This window comes from Anopheles funestus, chromosome 2RL, assembly GCF_943734845.2.
Source record: "Anopheles funestus chromosome 2RL, idAnoFuneDA-416_04, whole genome shotgun sequence".
NCBI classification, from domain to species: domain Eukaryota; kingdom Metazoa; phylum Arthropoda; class Insecta; order Diptera; family Culicidae; genus Anopheles; species Anopheles funestus.
In genome coordinates this window covers 22912996-22934398 of record NC_064598.1, presented here as the reverse complement: position 1 = coordinate 22934398, position 21403 = coordinate 22912996, and the positions used below count along the sequence as shown (strand labels likewise).

The 21403-nt window shown below is 43.7% G+C and overlaps 5 protein-coding genes across 14 annotated transcripts in view; 1 reads left to right on the top strand and 4 right to left on the bottom strand.

Moving 5' to 3' along the window:
• The window catches only part of LOC125762215 (histone-lysine N-methyltransferase, H3 lysine-79 specific), a 42222-nt gene extending 35133 nt beyond the window's left edge, over positions 1 to 7089 (bottom strand). For 2 of the 6 annotated variants that reach the window (XR_007418187.1, XM_049424056.1), the window contains exons 1-2: positions 6876 to 7087; positions 4127 to 4537 (exon numbers count right to left, since the gene is read on the bottom strand). The gene's annotated coding sequence lies outside the window, so the exon portion shown is untranslated. Of the gene's footprint in view, positions 1 to 4126; positions 4538 to 6875 lie in introns of all 6 variants that reach the window. The other 4 variants (XM_049424057.1, XM_049424058.1, XR_007418188.1 and 1 more) reach the window with 3 other exon arrangements.
• A 549-nt stretch (positions 7090 to 7638) lies between these two features.
• On the bottom strand, positions 7639 to 12883 carry LOC125764432 (uncharacterized). Of its 2 annotated transcripts, none has more exons than XM_049428667.1 (3): positions 12389 to 12883; positions 11358 to 11500; positions 7639 to 11261 (listed from the first exon to the last, which is right to left on the bottom strand). In XM_049428667.1, the coding sequence occupies exons 2-3, from the start codon at positions 11436 to 11438 to the stop codon at positions 8934 to 8936; spliced, it is 2409 nt and encodes an 802-aa protein (XP_049284624.1). In that variant the 5' UTR covers positions 11439 to 11500; positions 12389 to 12883; the 3' UTR covers positions 7639 to 8933. The 2 variants fall into 2 exon arrangements, with proteins under 2 accessions (XP_049284624.1, XP_049284625.1); XM_049428668.1 differs by lacking the exon at positions 12389 to 12883 and adding an exon at positions 11901 to 12328.
• A 183-nt stretch (positions 12884 to 13066) lies between these two features.
• On the top strand, positions 13067 to 17567 carry LOC125764428 (tetratricopeptide repeat protein 37). The gene is made up of 6 exons (XM_049428661.1): positions 13067 to 13505; positions 13591 to 13992; positions 14063 to 15376; positions 15441 to 16879; positions 16958 to 17132; positions 17212 to 17567. Exons 1-6 carry the CDS (start codon positions 13416 to 13418, stop codon positions 17557 to 17559), a joined length of 3768 nt encoding a protein of 1255 aa, XP_049284618.1. The 5' UTR covers positions 13067 to 13415; the 3' UTR covers positions 17560 to 17567.
• Positions 17568 to 17592: 25 nt separating this feature from the next.
• LOC125764436 (7SK snRNA methylphosphate capping enzyme) lies at positions 17593 to 18748 on the bottom strand. 2 transcript variants are annotated; one of them, XM_049428674.1, is made up of 2 exons: positions 18536 to 18748; positions 17593 to 18468 (listed from the first exon to the last, which is right to left on the bottom strand). In XM_049428674.1, the coding sequence occupies exons 1-2, from the start codon at positions 18626 to 18628 to the stop codon at positions 17707 to 17709; spliced, it is 855 nt and encodes a 284-aa protein (XP_049284631.1). In that variant the 5' UTR covers positions 18629 to 18748; the 3' UTR covers positions 17593 to 17706. The 2 variants fall into 2 exon arrangements, with proteins under 2 accessions (XP_049284631.1, XP_049284632.1); XM_049428675.1 differs by having other exon boundaries at positions 17594 to 18462.
• A 109-nt stretch (positions 18749 to 18857) lies between these two features.
• On the bottom strand, positions 18858 to 21184 carry LOC125764435 (lysosomal aspartic protease). Of its 3 annotated transcripts, none has more exons than XM_049428673.1 (4): positions 21083 to 21184; positions 20651 to 20794; positions 20093 to 20222; positions 18858 to 20016 (listed from the first exon to the last, which is right to left on the bottom strand). In XM_049428673.1, the coding sequence occupies exons 2-4, from the start codon at positions 20719 to 20721 to the stop codon at positions 19048 to 19050; spliced, it is 1170 nt and encodes a 389-aa protein (XP_049284630.1). In that variant the 5' UTR covers positions 20722 to 20794; positions 21083 to 21184; the 3' UTR covers positions 18858 to 19047. The 3 variants fall into 3 exon arrangements, with proteins under 3 accessions (XP_049284630.1, XP_049284627.1, XP_049284628.1); XM_049428670.1 differs by having other exon boundaries at positions 21001 to 21132; XM_049428671.1 differs by having other exon boundaries at positions 20651 to 20823; positions 21001 to 21123.
• Between the last annotated feature and the right edge of the window lie 219 nt (positions 21185 to 21403).

Below are 21403 nucleotides of genomic sequence, written 5' to 3'. Positions count from 1 at the left end.
CTGGGATAGAGAAAATGTACTTGAATTTCAACATCCCTCCCTTCAACCACCATCAGAGCGGGAAAGGCCATACGCCAGAGCAAGATAGATAGATGGAATAGATGGAGCAGAAGCGTTACTCTCGCTACATAAATAGTGTGTGCCGTCGACTATTTGCCCGTTCGTTTGCAGAACCCTGTAAAAGGGCTAGAGTAGAAGAGCCGGAGAAAAAACGAAAGAGAGAGAGAGAGAGAGAGAAAGATGAAATTGAGTAGGAAAGCATACGGTTACTTCCTCACTTTACCTATTCTCACTACGCGACAGCATAAAACTCGCAACCCCGCTTGTGCTTGGCAAAATCGATCTCGAGCATGTTTTAGTTTCATTCCACCAACAACTCACCACTCGCCCCTGAACATTACACAGTGCTTCACCACCTCCATCGCTTGACTCTCACACTACACGCAACGTTATGCGTGCGTGTGTGTGTGTGCGTATGTTTAAATTTTAATCCACCTTCATCATCAAATGGCCTCCAACCACGGCCACGAAACATGGTCAAATGGGGTTGGGGAGATTGTTGTTTTTTTTGGTGTGTATATGAGCCCATCATGAGGGCATGGAAAAAATACAATGTTCATCAATTTTTAATAAACCTGGCGTAGCGGACTGCACATGAGCTAAATTGTATGAAATAAACATTGAATAATACACATTTAACAAGTGAAAAATGAAATCATCGCTTATTAAAATTGGTAAGTTGTGTTCTTTTATATTATATGATTTTTTTAAATAACGCCTATAATATTGAAAATTCTTCTCAATAATTGATTTACCATGAAAATGAACCGCTCACAAATGGAGGAAACACAAAACAAAACAGCGGAGGTCGACACCACACGGTGCAACCGGCTGAATATAGCATGAACTATTTATATACCCAAACAAAATAATCGAACGCAGACAACATCCATGGTTCAACAACATTTTTGCCCTCACGCGATGCATCAAGTGTAATTTTCCATGGCAACTGAAACACACTAAGGCTGATGGAAGCATCATCACAGTGCCGCTCACGTGTTTGAGGATGAGTTATTTTCGTTACATCAGAATCATTTAAATATGTGTTCAATTTTTATTATATCATCTGTTTGCATTACTCTCTTCTTGGCTTTAACGACCTTTACAGGTCACGCCGGCCATTTCTGGCTTACTAGACTTATTTTACCACGTAGCCGGATAGTCAGTCCTTGCTACGGGGAGACGGTCCGAATGGGATTTGAACCCGGTCCGGCCGTGTGGACTGGCGCCGTTTATCACATGCACCACCGAGCCGCCCCTGTTTGCATTAGTGTTGGGTGAATCTGATTCAGATTCACGAATCTGATCGAATCTTTGAAGTGAATTAATCACTCTGAGTCTCAATTCTGGAGATTCATGAATCCTCATAGAATTATGATTCCTTAGGGTTTCGGAATGCCCTATGATTTATGTGATTGCCCCTCCAGCCTCCGGTCTGCCGTTTTGAAATAAATCCACCTCATCCCGCCCTCTCCCGGTCATCCTTTTTCATTTAAGTGTGTATAAGCAGTGAAGCATTCAGGATTCATGAATCCGTGGGGATTCATTTGAAGTTATGGAATTTGATTAATATTTTTTGGGAGCCGGCTCATGATTTGAATGGCTCTTCGCTAAAGAGTCATATGAATGATTCTTTTCAAAAGATTCATATGAATGACTCTTTTCAAAAGATTCATATGAATGACTCTTTTCAAAAGATTCAATAAGTTGGCATGTATGACACACTACGCCTAAAAAGCGTTTGAAATGTATTTTTTCAATGATATTTATTTTAAAACCACTTTCTATGAGAGGGTAATGATGTTATCGAGATTTCGTATTATAAAGTAGTTAAGTAAAAATTATGCATTAACTACGGTAGAATTGGTTAAACCCAAAAATATGATTGGAAGAAGTCAGATAAACCAAAATGGCTGATGTGGTTAACACTAAGGTAGTGTTATTTTATACAAATTTGTTTAAAATTTTATACTATTTTTATACAATCTTTGAAGTATATTATTGCACAGAGTCTACACTCAAAACTACAAGTGTAATTATTTCAAAACTCGAAAAATCGATTTTGTTCAAGCTTCAACGTTTGTGACTAGTGTTAGATGAATCTGACTCAGATTCATGATTCTGAAGGAATCTTTTGAACTGAATGAATGATTCTGAATCTTAGTAATAAATATTCATGAACCATTAGATTAAGTATCCCCTCTACCACCACTAAATTAAATTAGTTGAATAACATAAGAATATGGGAAATAATAGGGAATAACATAAGATTCATTAATCTTTCAGGATTCATTTCAATGTATGACAATTTATAAATATTTTGGGAGTCGGCTCATGATTTGAATGGCTCTTCACTGAAGATTCATATGAATGATTCTTTTCAAAAGATTCATATGAATGACTCTTTTCAAAAGATTCATATGAATGACTCTTTTCAAAAGATTCATATGAATGACTCTTTACAAAAGATTCGTATGAATGATTCTTTTCAAAAGATTCATATTAATTACTCTTTTCAAAAGATTCAAAAAGCACAACACTAATTGTGACCGATCAGCCGTAAGTAGTGGACTAATTTAGTAGGACAATTTTTTGCACTCTGGTAATGGAACAATAAACATGATTATTTCATTTTCACACGTTATTAATCTTTGACAAAAAAAACCCCGGAAATTGTCCGCTTTTCCAAGCTGATAGGCAGCACCACCCTCTTAGGGCGAAAGTTCACATAACTGACCGGTACATAGCATTAAACATTCAAGCTAACAAACGAACTAAACCATACCTAAACCACATGTGCACTAGAGGTGGTCAAGGGAGGTAGGGCAATGTATCATAATAAAACATTAAAGCCAAAACCCTTGGTAAATGCTCGCACTCGGCCACAAATTCGGAAAAGCTTTTCGGACGAATCGATCCCATATAATTCGCCGCCGGAAAGCAGCGGCAAATAAAAAACCGGGAAGCTACATAATAGGTGACCTAGATACTTATTTTAGGTTGGGCTGTTTATCGAACCGATTCTACTAACCGGGCCAGAGCTTCCTCCGAAGCTCGTCCAACAATATCCCTCGTGTTTCATTATTGATTTGACGACATAATTAACGTGGAAAGCGTGTGGAGCTCTATTTTTAACCACCCATCAAGCCAAGCAACACCTACAAAAACCCTCTTTCTGTCTTGCTTGCTCTCTTGCTCTTGCTATCTCTCTCTTGCTCTCTGTTATCGTTTCCCAATCGTCGTCGTTATCGATTAGCATCGATTACTGTCGCATGACCGTTGGCAATGTGCTAACAAGCCGTTTCCTTGGCGGCAGAGGTCAAAATGCCGGGGAAGGTTAATCGTCTCTGATAACGGGGGAACCGTCGTTCCAGTTGAAACAGATTGATTATTGTACTTATACCATTAGACAACATCATGCATTTGACTGTAATAATATTATCGCCCCTATTATGTAATTGGTACACTTTTATCCTAACTTATCATAAAAGATACAATCACAAAAGTCAAAACAAAACTTGCAGCAAAAGCGATATGGCAATGACAGCTCGAAGTAGGGGCGAAGATCATGGCCATCTTTTCGTCAGTTTTTTTAAATGACAGAAACGAAAATAGTAACCGTGACCTCCCGTAGAGAAACATGTGGCACATGTATGTAAAGATTCAACATGAATCTATACGATCAAAAACCTTTGTACTATAACACAATATGGACAACCGACAATCAACAATATTTGTCCATGAGATTAGTTTTCACAAAGTTTTACAAACGTTTTCCAAATTGTTTTTTTTTCTTCCAATTATTGAATGTTTAGTCATTTGATTGCACTAAAGGATTGTCAAACCCTAACAAACTGAATATTTTTGATGCTCTTTTTAAAATTGTGCCCCACCCGGAAACAGCATCATTATGTAAATGTCAAACCTTCCCACCCAAAATCCCATAAACGTTGCATTAACTGATAAAAAAAATCTCACTACAGATATGAACGGAAGCAAACAAACATCTACAAACAATGAAAACACTGCACAAACAAACATTAAAAAAAAGCTGAAATGCACTTACACGATGATCATGTTTTGATCGCCGCCTTTCGCCTTTCTCCGTTCGTCTTCGCCTTTCACACTGCGTGCGCCCTTATCCGATGCACATTTTCCTTTCGCACACACTTCGTCCTCCACCGTGAAGGGCCTTGGTGAAACGCGCACACACACAAAAGCAAAACACTATTTCTCACTGCTGCTTCGCAACCATCATGGTTGAACCGTTTTCTCGCAACTCACTGAGCATGGGGCTCACTATTTTTCATTCACTGCATATCATCGTTCGCATCATCCGCCGCCGGTTGGGTTGACTTTTGCTTCACCTGCAGCACCAGCAACATCACTATCGATGATGACGTCGGCGATGATCGCGACAACCATGGCGAAGAAGGGGGGGATACACTAACACTACCGGCTCACCGCATGTATGCAGCTGGAATATTATCAACCCGCTCCCGATTATGTTGTGCGCGAAAGCAACGCGGTTATTCGCGTATCCACATTTCCGCGTACGAAACACAAACTAAACGGAACAACCATGGCACCGGGCGAGAAAGCAAGGACGAGACAGAAAATCAACACAATGTGCACACACACACACACGTGCGCGCACACTCGTCCTTTTTTTTATTTATGCTACCTCCCGCAGTTGTCGATGGTTGCTATTCGCGTTTATTATTTTTCTCCTTCACGACGAGAGCAGATGAGCTAACATTTGCTGCTGCCCGTGAGATTAATGAGTGCGATGGAAATTGTTGTTCTATTGATGTTGCTTTATACGTATGTGCATGCTACGTACGTATGTGTGTATATACACACACAAACACGGGTGATAATGGAATGATGTTATCAGCACGCACCGTGAGGCACAGAAAATGTACCCACCACTAGAGCACGTATTCCTCACACACGATAATGCACTCAGTGCTGCTCACGATTCACCATCCACCCACAGTGCGACCATGCGCGGCCATACATAGGAAATTTTTCGCTGCTTTTCTATTGCTTTTCACTAGCTACGGGATATATCATCCCGCCACTATCTTCACGGAAATAAATGAGGGAAAACGAAATTTTTCCCTATCACCCTTCACGCATATTCGTCTTCGAGACACACGCACACATACACACATGCATTGACTTTCTTTTGACTTTTTTTTGTATGTTGTTACTATTTTATCTCACAAACACGACCCACCAATACGTTCCATTTCACGCACTACACACACCGCCGCGTTTTTGTGGCTTCCGAGCACTATTTTCCTCGGTACATTAAAAGCGAACTTCACCAAAATAGTACTCTCTTCACTACTGCACTAACAAATCACGCGTGTTTTTCTGTTTGTTTTCCTTCCCATTTAGTTTTTCCTTCGTTCCAGCTCTTCCTGTAAATGATAAAGATTATTTTTACTTCGTTTCATAAACCAGCAGCACACACACACACGCACACGTGCGTGTAACAAACGAACACATTTGCTTCCCATCGTGTAAAGCCTACGTGACGTGAGGTTGGGTGGCGCGCAGCATATCTTCTTCAATTGGAACGCGTTTGCTTTTTGTGCCTAAAAAACCGACACACACACACACTTACACACGTCCACACGCGCTTTACAAACACTGTAAACGGCGGTCACCGACACCCGTTTCTCACCGTTCTCACCGACAGCTCACGGCTCACTATGTTGTGTGTTTGCCTGCTTTATTGGTCTGCTATAAATGAAGGTGTAAATTTATGTGCTTCTGGCGTTTAAATCGCTTTTTTTTCTCTTGCTAACGAGCATAACAAATTTCTCACATTTAAGAACACATTTAAAAAGAACTTAAAAAAGCTACAGAGGTATTTCACGCTTCTCACAGTGAGGATGCAAAACCCAGTCGGAACAATCACAAAACGAAAAAAAAGGTAATTAAAAAAATTCAAACGCAAAATAAACAACATTAAAATCAATGGAAGCAAATTTCTTTTAAGTTTTACTTGAACGCACTTTCGCTAACAAGCTTGCGACAAATGGCAAGGGAAACGTCTGGGAAAATCTAGTTATAAAAATAAATCTTAAAATGGTCCGTTTTTCACTAACTGCACAAGAAAGCAATTCATCGTGAGATCGTTGAACTCTGGTCCAAGAGACAGCGTTGTCTTGCTCATGTAGAGTAGTAGATCAAAACAAGTTTCATGGGATTGAACTGGTGGCATCCATATCACATGGTAGCTTTTCTCGTGAATCTTCCTCATCTCACTACTGCGACGCACAAACTAACGAATTATCGCACGTCTCAGTCTTACGCCTAGACACGATGAGGAAGTACAATATTACAGTTTCTTTAATATTATTACACAATTTCACTTTAAAATTGCGACAGTATTCGCACACATCGCAGCTCCGCACTGGCAAGTGCTATACCAATTTGCTTACGCTTATGCTTAGCATCGCAGGCCTGTGTTTCAACGCACGAAACGACCGTGTGACCGCAACCTCAAAGAATGAGAAACACCCGCAAGCGCAACCCCCCCACCCAGATGGCGGAAATGCTTCCCCATCAACCCAAGTGCAACTGTACGTGAAGGGTGTGTTTGGAATGGCTAAAGAAGAAGGGCTTTCGTATTTCACCACCAAAGAACCCTTTTTCCTCTTATCCGTTGGCAATAGAACGCGAGGTGTGGTTGCGATGGTGTTGGTGCGATGTACGCGCACACACACATGCGCTCGGTCGCGCGGAACAGCAGACCACTGCTTTGGAGATCGTACTTTTTTCAACGCGATTTTTCTCACCTTTCGCACACGTTTTGGCACACGGAAGAGGTATTAACGAACGCAGACGTGCTTCCGCAAGCGATTTTACACCCAACCAGCCCGGTTTGGGTGATTTTTCACGCGGAAAATCAAGTTCTACTGTGCCTGCGTATGGCACGCACGTCCTATTCACTTCTTCACTTTCTTTGCTGTTGTAGCTGGTATTGGTATCGTTTGACAGTTCTGTGCCAGAAGTGCATGAAGCCCAGGTTCGATCATTGGGAACATTTGAACGAGGTACCCATTTTGTAATCATGTCTGACAGTCGAATTTTGAAAATTATAAAACGCACGTGGAGCGCATGCCTGGAGTGTTTATACAAAAATTAATACAACTTCAAAGCCCTATTTTGCTTTTTACATACTTTTTTACCCTAAAAAGGTTTTAATTAATCACGTGGTTTTAATTTCTTTTTATTTTCAATTAACCTACGAGAGTTTGAATTTGTTTTGCACGCACATCAATATCAGTACGCAGCGAAGCTCCAAATTCGATTGATATGATCTTCAAGAAAACTATTACACAAATGCATCCAAAATGGAAAGATTAAGTTAGATAGATAATTACTTCAATTGAAATACAAAAACCATTGAAAATGTCACCAATTGCTGGCTGTGCGAAAGGCAAAATCTTAACTGTGAAACTTAATCAAGGAACGCAACATCACACAACTCACCTTTTGAACATCTTTTCGCATTTCATTCTTTTGAAAAAGCCCTCTCAGATAACAATAACAGACAGATAATAAGCATAATTTTGTCTTTATTTTAAACCGTGATCAACGCTGTAAAAGTTTCTGTCCTAAATGCAACAGATGCAAAACTCCCTTCCATGGCGAAGATTTCCGGCTTGTTTGTACATTTTTCGGTATGATTGTTTGCAGGCGTTTGTGGCGGCGATTATAATCTCACATTACAATTACTACTTGGCTCATGCGCACCTACTAATACGATAACACACTCTGCAAGCCATTTTTTGAAGCACAACTATTCAAATGCGGCATGATATGCAGTGTTTGCTTGGCCTATCTAAATATCAGTTAATTCTCTTGTTTCACTTCGACCGTTATGCAGGATACACGGGCAGGAATTGCAGAACGAGATTCCACTGTCACACTTTTATTCCCTTAATTGTTCCTTTCCATACTATTTCCTGTGTGGTATTGAAAATTTAGAATCGATATCGTTCGGAGGGATATGTCCACCCATTGCTGAGCGAAAATCACAGTTCAAAACCTGCCAACCGATATTCTTCCTCTTGTTCATTAAAATATCTTCTTTTCAAAATTGATCCTGATTTGCTGAGTACGTATTGCTACATTTCACATTGCTTGGTGTAATTTTGCACCAGATATGCTGATTTTCGTATTTATCATCCACAATAAGCTGGAGTTCTACTATCGTTTCGCTAGCATTGCGTCGTAAAGCTATGGCAGTATCGCTTCAATAAAAGAATGCAGCGCGTATAGTGTTTCATAAAATCATTCTTAAATTTAACAGCTCTCCTCAACATTCACTAAAGCACCATTTGAGAATGGAAAATTAAAAGAGCTAGGCTATAGCTAAAGCTTAATTGCATGACGTACACTTAAAACTGGTCGAAGCCTTGGTACAGGAATTTGTTGTTTTTTTTATCTAAATCTCCATATTTGTCTATGTTGCGCTTGAATTTCTTATGATTAGGTATAACTTCTATCGATTTATGTTTAATCGTTTCTTTGTAAGGTGCAAAAACGCCATGATTGTTGTACGATCGTGTAAAAGGCAAAAGGGCAAATAGTGAGAAGCTTTCAGCGACGGTGTAATGAAATATGTTCAATAGCACCTTCTTTAGAGCGTAGGTGAGATTCTTAAAAAGACAACGAAAATGCTTATGCTAATGCTTGCGTATTTAAAACTTAAAAGCTAAAGCTGTAACATATTGAGCAGTTTAAGTACTTTAAATCACAAATTTTGCACTTCAAAGCAATACTTTCTCCTTCTTAGTAAAACGTTTCGCAAAACGTTCGCTTCCCCCCTTTCTGCTGTGACGACAGGATCACAGGTTGCCCGAATTATGTCGCTGCAGTACGCTGTTGATTTTCATCCTCAGCGGTGAAAGATCAATTTTGCCAAAGCGCGGCAACGATCCAAATCGCTTACTGATCGGTGTCGTTACCGGTGTGGTTACAATTCCTTTTTCCGGCACTTTATCGTCGAGCGGGTTTTTACTTTTCTCCGCAGTTTTACAAGGCGATGATGACAATCGCGCAAGGGTTGCATACTTTTGGTAAAGCTTTGGAGAACATTCCGAACCACTTCCAGCGGCAGACTCGACATGGTGAGCCGCATCTTTCGGGGACAATCGTGCACCATGTAACGTACGCAAGCGGCGGCTGCTTGCTTTCGGTGTACGGAACGATGCTTGGATACGATCATGCTGTTCAACCGTCGATTCGGCTCGTTGTGCGGATCGTACCATTCTTGGTAGTGTGGTTGCAGGTGGAGTCATTGGGTTGTCTTCGATGGTCCCTTTACGCTTGGAGCTCGGTGACGTTCGCTGTGAATCTTCGTTCGGATAGTAGGAAGGAATTTTATCATCTACCGAACAGCGATGCTTCCCCGTGCCATCGTGTGAAGCGGCGTAGCTATGTTCACTAGCGCTACTAACGCCACTGCTACTGTTTGTACTACTACTGCTACTACTGGTCGAACTTGATCGTATCGGTTCCTGCAGTACCTTCTCCGTTCCTCCCATGCTCATATAGATGGATTCTTCACCATCTGGCACACTTGATTCTAATCTTTTCGCTGCTATCGGTGGCAGAGGATTGTTTCTATACATCACAACCTCTTCTAACAACTTCTGTCGGTTAAACCCTGTGCCGACCGGCCCCATCTCAAGGTAACCGTCCAAATCCGCCTCCTTAATCGGTGGAGGACAGGCAACAGTGGCTGACGCTTGTGTGGAACCATTTTCTATCTCGTAATTTTCCTCTCCTATTGCTGCCACACAGCCCACCAGATTTACCGTCGAAGAGTTTGCCGAACGATTAAAACCATCCAGAATTCGTTCAGAAATGTTCAAACGCCTTAAATCCGGTACAACCAACCCGAACCCTTCCGGGTATTGTTCCACGTTTGGTTCACTTTCCTCAACCAGAGACATACCGGACGTATTGATAAACTCGGACGAAGCAAAGCAACAATCCTCCTCGATGTAGTCGATATCTCGCTGTAGATAAAACTCGGACGTACACGACCCAACGCCATCCGACAGATTGTCACAAGACGTATTGCCAACTCCATCGTCACATAGTGCTCCTTCGGGTGTTTCGCTTATTTTCAACCGGCTTAGATCAGGACTAGAGAAACTGTTACGCTTATTCTCGGCCAATCGCAATCGGCACACCTTATCCCGGTGGATTACGGCGCCAGCTTTTTCCGATTCAGAACATCCAACTGTGGCCGTTTTTCTTGTGCCAATTTTGCATTCCTTTCGATTCTTTTTATCTGACCCCGAACCTTGTGAATTGGTACTAGTGGTACGCCGACGACCAAACATCGATTCTAAGCGCAGCCAGTGGTGACGTTTCTTCTTCATTAGCTCCGCTTCTGGTGCCGTGTACGAACGCTGCAGATCAAACCCTTCGTTCGTATTCGAACGTGTGCGGGGTGGCAGTGGTGGAGGTGGTGTAACAACTTCTTCCTTTATTGCTTCACCACTTGCGATCACTAGTTTCATTTCCTCGTAGATGCCGGAAGCAATCGAGGCTCGCGATAAGCGTGAATTAGGTGCCGCTAGATCGTCACGAATTTCTTCGTAAATGCCAGACATTCCAGAAACACGCCTCGACCAGTTAGCCGAATTCGGTTCGGTTCGTTCCACTACCGGTACGGTAGGTAACGGGCCAAGTATATCCTGCAGACCCATAATGTTCTGCGTGTTGTCAAGATTCTGATAAATACCCATATCATCGCACATACCTCCGTCGGCCGTTGCTGCCACAGCAAGTGGATCGAGCGGTTGCATCTCCTGCCGTATTTCGTACAGCGGTGTTCGGCTAGCACGGCGCAACTGCATCATCTCCTGCCGATACAGCTCAAGGTTACGGATGGATTTTTTCATCCAGCGCAGATGGCGTTCGCACAGTAGTTGCGTTTCCAGCGCGAAATAGGCACAGCAGCGTTTGCGATTGTTTTTCCAGAATAAACCGTACGAATGTTGTTTCGTACGTGACGTGGCCATTTGTACGGTGAGTCCGGGAATGTTAATGCGCACGATCAGATCGGTGGTAAGATCGGTGGGTGCTGTGAAGAACGAGATGCGCATATAACACGGGAAACATTTGACGGCTTCTACCCGCACGAAATATCTCGACCAGGACTAAGGATTAAAAGTGATTAGAAGAAGCCATTAGCATGTATGAGAATATTTTTCTAATTTTCGAAATTTATGATTATCTTTTCCATTTTCACTTACCTTCATGTGAGAAAATTCCAGTTTCCTCTCCCGGATGTCCAACTTCACATCCATAAACATGCTTATCGTGTTATCTTCCATTGGGAGGCGTATGTGTAGCTATGGTTACAGCTCAATACGAAGACGTCTCTTTTATGAAATACCTACGAAGAACCAAAGTAGCCATCAATTAGAAACTAGTCTCAAACTCTCCGGCAGAAAGTTATTTACGGGCTGAAATAAATTTTATTTTTATCGCTTTTCACTGATAAAAGATCATTCACGTGTGAAACACTTCACATCATATCACATTACTGAACAACTTTTTTTCTGTACACGCATCTCTCACGACTGAGAGAGCTAGTAGTAGCCTTGGTAGGTACGCTGCGGGCGAATTCCGTGCCTAACGTGATGTAGACATTAGCAAACGATCTTAAACCTACGAGATCTAACGGCCGCGTTGGAGAAGCAACGCTTGAAGGACCTTCGAATAGTTCCTACCGTACGCGCGCCAACCGGCTAAAGCGTAATATTGACGCGTATGCAGAGGGAACAAAAACTTACAGCAACGAGTCCACGTTTGACGTGAGATATCGTAAACGAATTGAAAACGTTGGTCCAGCTGCGACTGCTTGCGTCATTTAGAACCGTTTGGAATTTGTTCAAGGTGTAGTAGATCGCGACGTTGTTCTTTTTTTTCAGTTTTTGTGTGCTTACAATGGAGCATGTTTGTTTTGCATGCGATCGGAGTTCGAAGGGGATTTTTGCATACCGTTTGACGGCTATAAATTTAGGGACAAAAATAGTCACCATGACTCGTCAATTTTAAGGTGAAAACTTAGAATCATCATGCACGGGAAATGTACCGTATAAACGATGTAAAAATGATATATCCTTTTTGCTTTATTTATGTGTTTTTCAAATTACTTTCAACGTGTGCAAAATGGAATGAGATGAGCCGTAGTTTCGAAGTTTTACACACCAATATCCCGCCAAAAACACTAAACCTCACGTCTCGCACCGTACCGCAGGATTCTCGTCGGACAACTTACCTGGTCCTATTTGCAGCTTCAACTACAATCCAAAACTGCACCATCCACATCAAGCCGTCGGGCCGTTGAACGAAGAAAGCATGCTAAATCATGTGCGATCTGTCGCTTCTTCGATGTGCCACCTTGCTGGAAAGCGTGTGCAAATTGCAGCGGGAACAAAAAAACTTACAGCATCCGGCCGACAGAGACCCTTTTTGGTGCGTCGATTTCTTCTACACGCCCGTATCGAAGTAGCAAACTTTTCGTACTGCACTTGCATTCACAACGAGGCAAAAGTCGCCGCTTGCTTTACTGGCCAAATTTGTATGCTCAATTACAATGGGAAGCTGCTGCATGCGTCTCGCCGGATGCTTTGAAACAGAATGAAATTCTGCCCAACGGTTCAGAAATGGAAGCAGGTACGGTTGGAGAAAAAAATCACACAAAATGGTTGCATCTCCATTGCACTCAACTGAAGTGAACGGCCAAACGAAATAAACTAAACGTTACCGTTGGGTATGTTGTGAAGGGCGGATAGGGCTGGTGGAAGCGCAAATTTGCACTTTGTGTTTACCACACCCGCAAAAAACCCTAGCGTTTATTTTGTTTTGTGCGCTTGTGCGTGTTTAGAACACCCAATTACAGAAAATCTCGCGGTCATAAGAAAAATGTCAAAAATGTCAAAGCACGAGAGTGGAGGGGAGGGAGATGTTTTGACAATTATCATACCAAACAAAACGAAACAACCACTTTTACTTTCATTCAAAATTATTCAACTCATACATTTTTATTGCTTTTTTGTTAATTAAAACAACAACAACCTTTTTCTTGATTATTAATCATATTCTAGCTTTACTAGTCGCGTGTCGTTTATTTACAATCAAGTTGCCTCGGCCTTCGCGGGTTTCGCTCACATCCACGACAGCTGATTTCACCGTCATCATTGATTTGTTTACCTTTTCCGTATTTCATCTCACGCCGATTTGGTACATTAAATGCGTGTTGTTTTCCGTGTGTTCTTAACGTAATTATAGTCGGTGTTGCAAAAATGTCTTCCAAAGAAGCTAAAGCGGCCATCAAGGAAGCAAGGGAGGCAGTAAAGAACAAGAAATTTTCCGATGCAATCAAACTGTGTAATGTAGGTTCGATTGTTTGCCGGTTTCTAATACCAGCTGTAAAAAAGATTCACGCACCTAATCTCACCCTTTCTACATACTCCACAGAGAGTGCTCAAAGAGCAGGATGATCATTACATGGCACTGGTACTGCTGGGTGCCTCCTATCAGGATAGTGACAAAAAAGAAGCGGTCATTTACTTGAAACGAGCGCTAGCGTGTGCCACCGATCCGACCGTAGCACTGCAAGGTTTGGCCGGTTGTGTCGATGATACCGAACTGCCAGATGTGTGCGAGAAACTGCTTACTCTTTTGCCCGAAAAATATGCGGAACAGCATGCAAAAATTTACGGTGTAGCTGCACGGGGCACGCTCGAGAAGGCACTGCGTCTGCTAGAGAAGGAAGCGATTGATGTCAACGCAGAGGAAGCGAGAAAACGTTCCGCCTTCGAGTATCTTGGCAAGGTGGTGGCGCAATATCCCGATCTAGAGGATACGGAATCGAATTTGGTACGGGAGAAGGATACATTGCATTTGTCCATCTCTTTATCATTAGGCGTTATTTCACTTTTGATTTTAGGTCCGTACGGTACTTGATCGGGAGATTCAGAACGATGATGATGTTTATCAGCATGATAAATTCATACGATATCTGAAGCTACTTCATCGCGAGAAACACTTCGATCGGTTGGCATCCGTAGCTGCGGCCATGCACGATCGCTTCCCAAACGACATCTATCCGCTCGAATGGATTTGCAAACTGTACAGCGAAGGAACCATTCCGGTAGACAAATTAACCACACTTCTTACCCACCAGCTGGTACATTATCTCGATCGAGCGGTAACCGTTGGACCAAAGTCACCATCAGCTCTACTGGCGAAGGGAAAATTTCTATTCGATGCTGGCCAACTTATCGAGGCCGAACAAATACTAAAGCGAGCGAATGAGGTACAACCATTGTGGGGTACCTGTTTGGCACTGCTTGCCGAAATTTACTTCCGCCAGAAGGCGTACGGTTTGGCGGAAAATTTGTACCGCAACATGAAGGTATCGAACCGGAACTATGCCATCGCACTGATGGAGGACGAAAGCGAAGAAAAATTACGCGAAGCGAGCACATGCTTTGCGGCACTGTACGAGAACGATCGTTCGATTGAATTGTTATTTCACTGGTCGAAGGCAAACCTGCTGCTAGGCGATATAGCCACCGCGAATGAAAAGATGAACGAGCTCGAACTTGCCGGGATAGAACCCGAACGGTTGGATTATTTACGGGCATTGCGCGAGAAGTTAGCGGGTAATGTTGAAAGTGCAGTTGCAATTCTTTCCCGCCATGAGGCGGATAGTGCCTGTTTGCTGGAACTTTCCAACCTGCTTGGCAGCATGGAGGGCAAGCGAGAGGAAAGTTTTCTGGCAGCACTGAAAGCAACCAAACTCGATCCGAACAATGCCGCTTGCTTCTATCGGCTCGGGAAACTGTACCAAGAGCAGGGCGATTCGCTGCGCGCACGCAAATGTTTGGAGAAAAGCAACCATCTTAGCCCGGCAGCTCGTCATGCGGTCATTCTCCTAAGTGGGCTCTATCGTAAGTTTGGCGAATGGGACGCAAATGCTGCATTGCTGTCGAGCACGTTTTCGCTGTGTTCGGGAGCGGCCTGGGCTCAGCTACTGCTCGGACTGCACCATCTCGGTCGCCAGGAGTACGACGAAGCTATTGGAGCCTTCCGGACGGTACTGCGGTACGAGGTAGACAATGCGACGGCCTGGGAAGGGTTGGCGGATGCGTACCTTGGCCGTGGTTCGTACTCTTCCGCACTAAAACTATTCCAGAAGATAACGGAACGTAATCCGGGCAATCCGTACCCATTGCTGCAGCTTGCCAATATTAAAAACGTAAGTACACAAACTCACGCTAATGTAATGTTGAATAATGCTGGTGTTTTCAATCTCCCTTTAGACCGTAAAACTTCACAGTGAAGGATTGGAACTGTTCCAGCAATTGCTCGACCAGCATGCGAACTATTTTCCCGCGATCAAGGGTATTGCCGATTCACACATGGGTCTGTGCTTTTATCGCTTGAGCCAACGGCTTCTCGGGCGAAGTCGAGAACATGCCCAGCAGTGCGTAGACTACCTAACGCGAGCCATTAAAATGAAGCCACACTTCATCTGTCTGTGGCACCAGCTGGCAAAGATACTTGACACGGTGGCATTGTTTCCTGCAAACCATTCCCACGTGAAGATTGAGGGCAGTTTGGCGGGAAAGGAGCAACGTGAGTATATGGTGCTCGAACGTAATCAACTTTCGGAATTGGCTGCTCGGTGTTATGGTCGGATATTGAAAACCAATCCCGATAACAGCGTGTACTGGTACGAGCTAGCCGCAAATCATTATCGTCGTGCGCTAGAATTACCGTCGATCGGGAAGGAAGAAAATCCCACAGCTAATGAAAGGGTAAAACTGCTCTGCCTGGGGCGTGATATGGCCAAACAGTCGATAAAATTAGATCCGAACCGTTGGCAAAATTGGAACCTGCTTGGAGTGATTTGTGCCACGAAGGAGATCAACAATCTAGCACTAGCACAGCACTGCTTCGTGGAAGCGGTAACGGTCGATCGGAAAACAGCTGCGGCTGCTTGGGGCAACCTTGGTGTGCTCTATCTTTCGCACGGACCACTGGGACTTGCTAACAAAGCGTTTGGCCGGGCGCAACAGTGCGATACAACGTTCATGCAGGCGTGGATCGGACAGGCCATGATTGCCGAGCGTGTGGGCCAGATGGATGAAGCGATGGATCTGTTCCGGCACTGCACCCAGCTTGGTTACCATCGCGAAACAGCCCTCGGGTATGCACACTGGGTGTGTTCTATAGTGAACGAGGATAGCTACTCGGATAACGAGCGCTATCGGTTCGCAATTGATGCGATGGCCGCACTGCCCATTGCACACGATTCTATCGTTTGGCACTGTGCGGATTTAGCCGAACGTTCGTCTGCGGTCGCCCTATGCTTTCTGGGCAATCTGAGCAGTCGGCTCGGGCTGTGGCGTACCGCTTCGGAGGCTTATCGCCGTGCAGCTGACGCGACCAATATTTCCACAGTAAAGGATCACATTTTGTGTGATCTGGGCCATTGTCTAATGAAGCAGCAGCGCCACGAGGAGGCAGTTCAGTGCTTTGAGAGTCTGCGCGGAGAACCATCCTACCGGGCATCGATCGGACGAGCACAGGCTTATTTCCGTGCAGCACAATACGAGCAGTCGTATGCCGAGTATGATCAGTGTTTGAAACATTTTGCCGAGACGAATGAGGAGAAGGCGTACGTGTTGATCGCCATTTCCGCGATGGTGTATGCGTTCTGCGGAATGGATGAAGCCAAAACGCCCATCTTTGAATGGTAAGTGAACCGATAGTGTCACAGCAGTGTTTCCATTAGAACTCAGTGAATGTTTTCTAACTTTTTATCAATTCACAGCATCGCACAACCACAGCCTCCGATACAAGCACTGTTTTCCGCCTGCGCACTTGGTTTGCTACACAACGCCGAGATGCTTACGGAACTCGCGATCAAAGATTTACAAAAATACGAAGACGATCCCGTGCATGGTCACCACGTCGTGTACTTCGTCTCCGAATATTACTGGCAAACCGTAAGCAAGAAGAAAATACGTGACTAATTATTTTCTCTAACTAAAATATTGCCATTTTTTGTATCAATCTTTGTCATAGAACCAAAAGCGAAAGTGCTATACCTATCTGCTTTCGCAAATACATCGCTATCCGCATCGACCGAAACTATGGCAGCAGCTTGCAATTTCGCTACTGAAGCGCTTCCGTACACCGGAGAACAATCTGCGGTTGGCCTGTAGCGTGGCGCAAGGGGCAGTAACTTTGGATTTAAGTGACCGGAAACATAGGACACGCGCTGAAGACGCGAGCCGATGGCTGGCTGTTGCGAGTGAAGCTATTCGTCCGCTGGATGCCCAACGTTGCCGCATTTTGGCACAGAAAGCTCTTCATGCGGATCCAACCAGTCGTGAAGCATGGGGTGCCTTTGTACGAATGAGCGCTAAGTAAAGATCTTGCGTAAGTTAGTTTATGATTGATAAAAAATATATATATTCATTCGAGTAAAAGAAAAAGCCGCGAGGGTCATTCTATCTTATTTATGAAGAATATGAAGAAAATTGAATTTTGTTGATGGAAATTATTTTTCTATTTCGTTTACAATTTTCTGTACATTTGTATGCGTCTCTGAAAACCTGATGCTGAATGATGCTGAACCGGAATATCGGTACAATCATGAAATCCAACACTATCGCTCAGCAAAAATCGCTGAAACATCGAGGGTAAAAATTTAATCGTTTCAAACTTTTGCGCTATCGTTTCGGTCAGCTTCTTGCGACGTTTGTAGCTGCTCCATGGCTGTGCTTCCAGTATAAGCACCCCATCCGGATGCAGTTGTCGATACATGCGCGAGAATGCCAATTTCAGCCCACTGTCGCCAAAGTTAAGCTGCATCCATTTGGTCACAGAAAGGCACAGGATAACATCGAACTGTGGTTTTTCTAGCTCGAGCAGCGCAGGATCATCGTAGATATAGTTGGCACGCTGAAATTCTACCATGTCTATCTGCATTGTGCGACCGTTAGCAGTACCCAGTTTGCTGTCTTTAATCAGTGTTGCTTTCCAGAGTTTACGTGCTTCCTTTATTAGGTCACCATCGATGTCGATGCCAATAATTGAGGCAGGTTGGCAAGCTAACGCTAACTGCACCGTAAGCGCTCCATTATTGCATCCAATGTCCAGTATTCGTTTCGACTCGAACAATTCACGCCGCTGTACGAACGCCTGAAGCCGAGGATCTTCCGCCGGAGTAGCATTATGATTACGGTATCCGTAGTAGCGGTTGTAGTTGCCGTATGGAAAGATTACTTTCTCCCGTTTATCTCTTTCTAATATCGACCGTTTTGGTGCTTTCTGTTGCTGATCGGGAAGCGATCAAATGTTTTTATTCACGTTTGTACAGTAAGGATGCCATTCCAACACTTACCCGTTTGGATTCTTTTTGTATCACAGCTTTCGTTTCAAGTTTTTCTTCCACCAACGATTCGATACAATCTTGTGTAGCTGTTTTTGGTTCCATACTTGTGGCCGTAATAATTTTGTAAAGCCTATTTTAACACCACAGTTCACCGATAACTAACTGCGTCTTTACAGAGTGTTGAATATATTCGTTTAAAATAAACATAAACAAATGAATTGAAGCGAACCGCTAGTGACAGCCGGCTGGTGTTGACTTTCACCTCGCCATGAAATATTTCAAGATTATGAAAGGTTTCATTTACAGCTCCATTATTCAAAAAGACGGTTGGTAATGTTTTAGTTCGTATGTTCAGTATTTATTCAAAAATCTTTTACTTTTTTAACGCACTACATACACCAGTTATTACCATGCTAATGCTGAACTTTTAGCACTTTTCCGGAATTTAACAATCGAACCACATTGTCTACCATCTATTTCATAGACACCTTTGGTTTCTCCCATTCTCTGAGGCACCTTCTTTAAATTGCGGTAGCAAATCCAACACGATCATTACCCATGTCGAACTCGGTGTAGTATTTGCCGATGAAAACATCTCCCAGAATCCACAGCGGTCCGTTCGGGGGCGGTATATCAATGCCCATAAAACCGGACAGGCAGATAGTCTTGCCCATTTGAGCGATACGCAGAATGTAATCAGCACCCTCCAGCGTGAATGCTTTGCCTCCGAGGGTAAAGGTGATCTTGGGCAGGCTTGGAATCAAGGAACAATCGACCATGTACTCGCCGTTCATGATCGGTGTACCACCGATAGCCTTGTTAATGGCCGTTACCTCCGCTACCGGGCCGGCAATCAGGCTGGTACCGGTGTCAGCAATTGCCTCGCACCCGTTATTGCAGAACTGACTATCACCCACGGAGACGGCATCCATCTTGAACTGCCAGTACGCCTTTCGGTCCACGCTCAGGTAGGTGAAGTCACCAGTGTAATGTTTGGAGTCGGATCCACCGAAAATGATTTCTCCACCTTCCGATGCGCTTGGATCGCGGTTTAGGTAGAACGAAAATACCGGTGCATCAATCTTGCCCTGGTTGAACATATTGTAGAACACGGGCGTTACACCATCGACCGAGATCGATTTGTAGGCCAGTCCGAGGATACCGTCAAACTTTGCCGCCACGAACACGAGACCCGGCTCTTGGATGGCTTCGGCAAACGTTTGCTTCTCGACCGTTACACCGCCCACGCTGACGCTGTCGGTGGACAGATAACCCGACAGACTACCGGTACCGTACTGGATGTGGAAAGCGGTACCATTCTTCTCGAACGACGAAGACTTCTTGGCGTCGTACTTGTTGTGCATCAAGCAGGCGATGTTAGTGAACGAACACTGCTTCGACGGTACCCACAGATTGGAGGAACCCGTATCGAACACCACCTTGAAGCTTTGGGGTGGCGTGCCGATAGAAATAGCACCAAAGTATTGAGCCTATGGATGGGAAGCAGAAGCGTTAATAACCGTGAAACGTTCCTTGAAAGGCTTTTGGGCTCCAAATCAAACTCACATCGAGATAGTTGGACAGTGGTTCCGGAACCGGACCAGTCGTGTCTCCATACTTCAGACGGAGCTGCCGGATTTCGGTACCAACGCTACGGAAGTGGTCACGAGCGGAAGGGGCTTTATGTATGGGCACCCTACGATGCGTCATAAGATTGTACAGAAACAGAACAACATTGCGGTCAGATTATGGGTTACGTGTATACACAGATTTTGAAAACAACATTATTATCAATAACTGAACAATCGAGAAATGAACCGAAGCGGCAGATGTGCATGTGAAGATGAACGGAACTGAGCCGAATGTTACGAAAATAATCGCTAATGAGATAGTGATTTATCAATCAACTAAAGTACTGCGGCAATCGCTAACCGCGGAATATGCTAACAGATGAGTCACGTCGATCGCCATTTGTTGCGGATGGTTCTTTGTTCTTTTGTATGGTAAATTATATGCACACACACATTCTGTTCTCCTTTGGCCCGAACCGCCGGTGGTAATTAAATTATCAACCTTAATGGTAAGAAAAAACTAATTCAAGCATAGTGCAATCATCTGACTTACCTTACGAAATCGGCATTGCCAAGAACGGCCATCGCCAGAAGAACGATGGCGACGCCAAACCCACGAGCCATTTTGTGTGCTTTGCTATTCCTTTTGCTTAAACGGACTCTTTATCTGCGCTATACGATCCCAATTGTGGTTTGTCTAGAAAAAGAATAATGTTCAAAGAGAAACTTTACACCTTTTTTGTTGAAATAAACAAAACACAGTTCGGTAGAGCGTTGTTGTTTTGTCAACGCAATCACTACGAAGATTCCGGTGAGAAATGCTGCACTACGCAAACGGACCGGACACTTTCTTGTTTCGTCAACGGATAGAAGTTTGTGTAATAAATCGAAAAAAATGTTCACCTTTCTCCGGAAAATTCGGCAAATGCGTTTTACGATGCTACGAAAAAGTGAGACTGCACTTTTGCGGCTTGCACCTGCCTACCTTTTTATAGAAGTGTAGCGTTCTTGCCTGAAGGCTGACCACACTGCGCACGAAGTACGTACAGTTAGCTTGCAGCTGAAATGTCAAAATTCGCCTTGCAAGTTCTCCGTTTTTCATACAAGTTTTGTATAAGCGCATGGCGAAATTAATAATACTGTTTCATTTTTTAAAGAGAAATAGGATGTAGATTTTAAGCATTTTATAGGTAAAATGCCGATAGAAAGAATTATTTCATGTATACAGTGTAATCCGCACCAACAGCTCGGTACAAGGTGACTACTGACGAACCGGTTCCTTTATGTACCTTGGCTTATCGTCTGT

Excerpts from the sequence above, each read along its gene's own strand:
- LOC125764435 (XM_049428673.1), bottom strand. The coding sequence starts at position 20,721 with ATGGCTCGTGGGTTTGGCGTCGCCATCGTTCTTCTGGCGATGGCCGTT. Across the intron at positions 20,223-20,650 it reads GGCAATGCCGATTTCGTAAG|GGTGCCCATACATAAAGCCC; the intron begins GTAAGTCAGATG and ends GACGCATCGTAG. Across the intron at positions 20,017-20,092 it reads CACTGTCCAACTATCTCGAT|GCTCAATACTTTGGTGCTAT; the intron begins GTGAGTTTGATT and ends TCCCATCCATAG.
- LOC125764432 (XM_049428667.1), bottom strand. The coding sequence starts at position 11,438 with ATGGAAGATAACACGATAAGCATGTTTATGGATGTGAAGTTGGACATC. Across the intron at positions 11,262-11,357 it reads TGGAATTTTCTCACATGAAG|TCCTGGTCGAGATATTTCGT; the intron begins GTAAGTGAAAAT and ends TTTAATCCTTAG.
- LOC125764428 (XM_049428661.1), top strand. The coding sequence starts at position 13,416 with ATGTCTTCCAAAGAAGCTAAAGCGGCCATCAAGGAAGCAAGGGAGGCA. Across the intron at positions 13,993-14,062 it reads AGGATACGGAATCGAATTTG|GTCCGTACGGTACTTGATCG; the intron begins GTACGGGAGAAG and ends TTTTGATTTTAG. Across the intron at positions 16,880-16,957 it reads AAAACGCCCATCTTTGAATG|CATCGCACAACCACAGCCTC; the intron begins GTAAGTGAACCG and ends ATCAATTCACAG.
- LOC125764436 (XM_049428674.1), bottom strand. The coding sequence starts at position 18,628 with ATGGAACCAAAAACAGCTACACAAGATTGTATCGAATCGTTGGTGGAA. Across the intron at positions 18,469-18,535 it reads TACAAAAAGAATCCAAACGG|CAACAGAAAGCACCAAAACG; the intron begins GTAAGTGTTGGA and ends CTTCCCGATCAG.